Here is a 3,240-nt window from a genome sequence, read left to right as displayed (position 1 = left end):
TAATTTTTTTTAAAAAATTAAAATTTTACCTGATATTTACTAGCATTTGAAATTTAATATATCAATTTCTTCTCAAATCTAATACTTTTATCCTAACACAACCTCGACTTTGAATCCCACCAAATTTTAAGAACAAAAAACTGTAAAAGATGCAATAAGTTTTATTTAACTATATAAAAAAAATTGGAGGTTCTGTAATTAAATCACAGCAGTAAATAAATAACCTAAAAGGGAATTAGCTCCTGGAAAAAAAAAGGAGCTTGTATACCCCCATAAGTCATCAAACGATATGACCATAAGCATATTCACAAAAAAATAAAAAAAAATCCAAGTTTTTTATCAAGAAAAAAAAAGGAGGCATATATCATCAAACACCAATAAATTGTTCTTGCCTCAGCTCCGCGATTTTTAAACCAGCCCTTGTTTCACTAAATCTGTGCAAGATTTTAGTCAGTGATCTTGCTATTTTGCTGCCGTGGGATGAAGTTCCATCACTGATAACTGAATAAAGCACAGACATTAAAGGAGCATCCTTTGCCAAGAAAGACACAACTACTTCTCCGCAGTTGAGGCACAAAGAATGCAGGATCGATATGCAATATTCCTTCCCAGCCCGTGTTTCGATTGTCTGTAGTTGTCGTAGAATCAAGGGAAGAGACGCCGCCTCCAAAATTTGGATCGATGCGGTTATGTTATCTGCCAATGTGGAAAGAACTGCTAATGTATCTGTTTTAAGCTCAAATCTGTTGCAAGAAGACAGTAGGTTTAAAAGTACTGGAACAGCCCCGGATTCTATAGCCCTTTGCCGGTTTTTGCGGCGTATTTGCAATGCGAAGAGAGCCACCATGGAGTTTTTTTGCCCGCATGGAGTCCCTTCTTTGATCAGTTCGAGCAAGGCAGGGATTGTTTCTTGGTTTTCTCCTATGATCTTCCGGTTTTCGTGTGTGGAACAGAGGTAAAAGATCGTTGCAGCCGCGATCTGTCTGGATTCTAACTTCGATCCTGTTTTAAGAACTCCAAGAATTGCATTCAATCCCTCGTGTCTCATAATCACTTCCTGGCCGTTTGCCTGTTTTGACAGCTTCAGCAAAGCAGAAACAGCGTTTTCTTGAGTAGCCGGATCCGTCGAATGAAGCAAATCAAGTAGATGTGGAACACAACCTGATTCGATCAAACAGGACCTGTTGAACAGATTCGACTTGGAAAGTAGGCGAATTTCGTGGGCCGCCTTGTTTTTCTGATAATCTGTGCCGGACCTTAATCTTGATGCAAGAAACCAAGACAAGAATTTGATGGATTCCTCATTGGTAGGACTTCCAGGCAAAATTGTCCTTGAAATGTCTCTATTCTTCTTCCTCGACTTCTCCAAAGAGACGCCGTATTCTGTGCAGAAGTGTTGGATCAGCTTCCGGAGAGTTGTGTTAGGCACCATTTCAGTGCTTGTGAGCTTCTCACCCGAGACGGGACAGAGCAAATTCCCTGATTTGAGCCATTTCTGAATCGAGGCTCGATTGTAAGTCTGCCCGGTCGACACCGTAACGGGATCAGTCATAAGCTCTAGTGAAATGGGACACAGAAAATCTTCAGGATTCAAGCAACTGAGTGTTTCAAAATTATTATGATTATTTCTCCCATCTGTTTGGCCCAAAATGCCTGAAAAATCAGAATCTTCGAATATGATGCCTCTGCAGTAGCTTAATAATCCAAGTAAACTGATTAACAAAGGTACTTCCCTTTCATCACAACCTACACATTCCGCCTCGATTTCTTCGTTCAAGAATTTGATCTCCTTGTGGCAATCACCCCATGTCTTGATGCCTAGATGATCAAGAATCTTCTTGATGACAGAAAGGTCGGGCTCGAACTTATTCTCGAATTGATTCATCACCAGAATCACCCTCTTCAGTGCTTCTTCATCTCCAGGCTCGAGCTCGAATTTCGCCTTCCAGGCTTGCTTACATAGCATTTCTATTAGCTCCTTGGTTTCATACGGAACTTGGATCGAATTCAACGGAAGAACATCGAGGGCAGTCGCTATGGAACGAATCGATACCTGAAACTGGCCGATCACCGTGTGGGATTTCATCAAAATCCAAAGTCTAGCTCCTTCACGCGCGCAATCTTCCATCAAGAACTGAATCTTTTGAAACGTGTGGTGGAGCTCCGACAAGCAAAGAATGACAGGATTCCACGTACCCGGGAAATGGTCTCGGATTTCCTCTAAGAAGATGGTAAGAATCTCGATCTGACGGATCAATTCACGCGCATTTCTTCGCTGAGTCGCGAAGAATTTGGATTTGAAACTGCAGATGCTGTGGGAGATTATGATCAAAGATTTTAAAAGGGTCGCCGGAGATATGGCCTCGCACGGCTGAACCGCCGGAAACCTCAAAAACCGGCGATTATCCCGATCAATGGTTAGCGCCATGGATTGGATAATAACTCTGTTTCTCCGCAACTGAAAATGGAAAGCATTTGAATTTCTGTTGGGTAAAATAGGAAGGTTTAAACCGCCAGGATTTTGTGGGGACACGTGGCGTCATCTGTGCGCGTGGACACGTGTAGAGGACACGTAGGTTCAAGGAATTGGAGCTGCGGACTCTCTCTTTTCTTATCTTGTTATTATTTAATTATTATATATTTTGTCCTTGAATAATATCTTTCTTTTGCCAGAAGAAAAAAAAAAGAAAAAAAAGAAAGTAAGTAATCTTTATCTTTTGTATTTTGTAGTCTTATCCAAAATGGGATTAATATTTCCCACGATTTTCGGTTTTTTGTTTTAATTTTGACAATCGATTAACTGATCAAAAATTAAATAAAAAATACTAATTTACAGTATTTTGCTCCACGTACGGTCCACATTTAATATGTGTATCCAACTAAAACATCTAGCAGAAACACACCTGGGTTACATTTGTCATATAATATATAAATATTATATTATACTAACAACAATCGTGGCACGTGATTTTCACGTGTTCGACAATTAAATTATTTGAAAAAAAAAACGTAAAAAAATATAATAGAAAAAACATGTGAATTTTTAAAAAATAAAGAGAATTTGTAAAAATGTATTTGGACAATTTAATAAGGATGAATAATAGGATTTGAAAAATACGATAAAGAGAAAATAAGATAATGATATTAGAGAAAAATGATGATACATTAATAGTCATTTGAGATATAAATTAAATAAAATATGTGTTAAATTTAGTGGCAAAAAATTTTGGTGTTATTTGA

At 38.3% G+C, this 3,240-nt stretch overlaps 1 protein-coding gene across 1 annotated transcript; it reads right to left on the bottom strand.

The window, feature by feature from the left end:
• Positions 1–208: 208 nt before the first annotated feature.
• LOC140884300 (U-box domain-containing protein 19-like) lies at positions 209–2,441 on the bottom strand. The gene has a single exon (XM_073291016.1). The coding sequence runs from the start codon at positions 2,426–2,428 to the stop codon at positions 368–370; it is 2,061 nt and encodes a 686-aa protein (XP_073147117.1). The 5' UTR covers positions 2,429–2,441; the 3' UTR covers positions 209–367.
• Positions 2,442–3,240: the final 799 nt, after the last annotated feature.

Source organism: Henckelia pumila, chromosome 2 (genome assembly GCF_033568475.1).
Source record: "Henckelia pumila isolate YLH828 chromosome 2, ASM3356847v2, whole genome shotgun sequence".
NCBI classification, from domain to species: domain Eukaryota; kingdom Viridiplantae; phylum Streptophyta; class Magnoliopsida; order Lamiales; family Gesneriaceae; genus Henckelia; species Henckelia pumila.
Note: the sequence above shows the minus strand (reverse complement) of the source record. Positions and strands in the feature narration are given on the sequence as shown.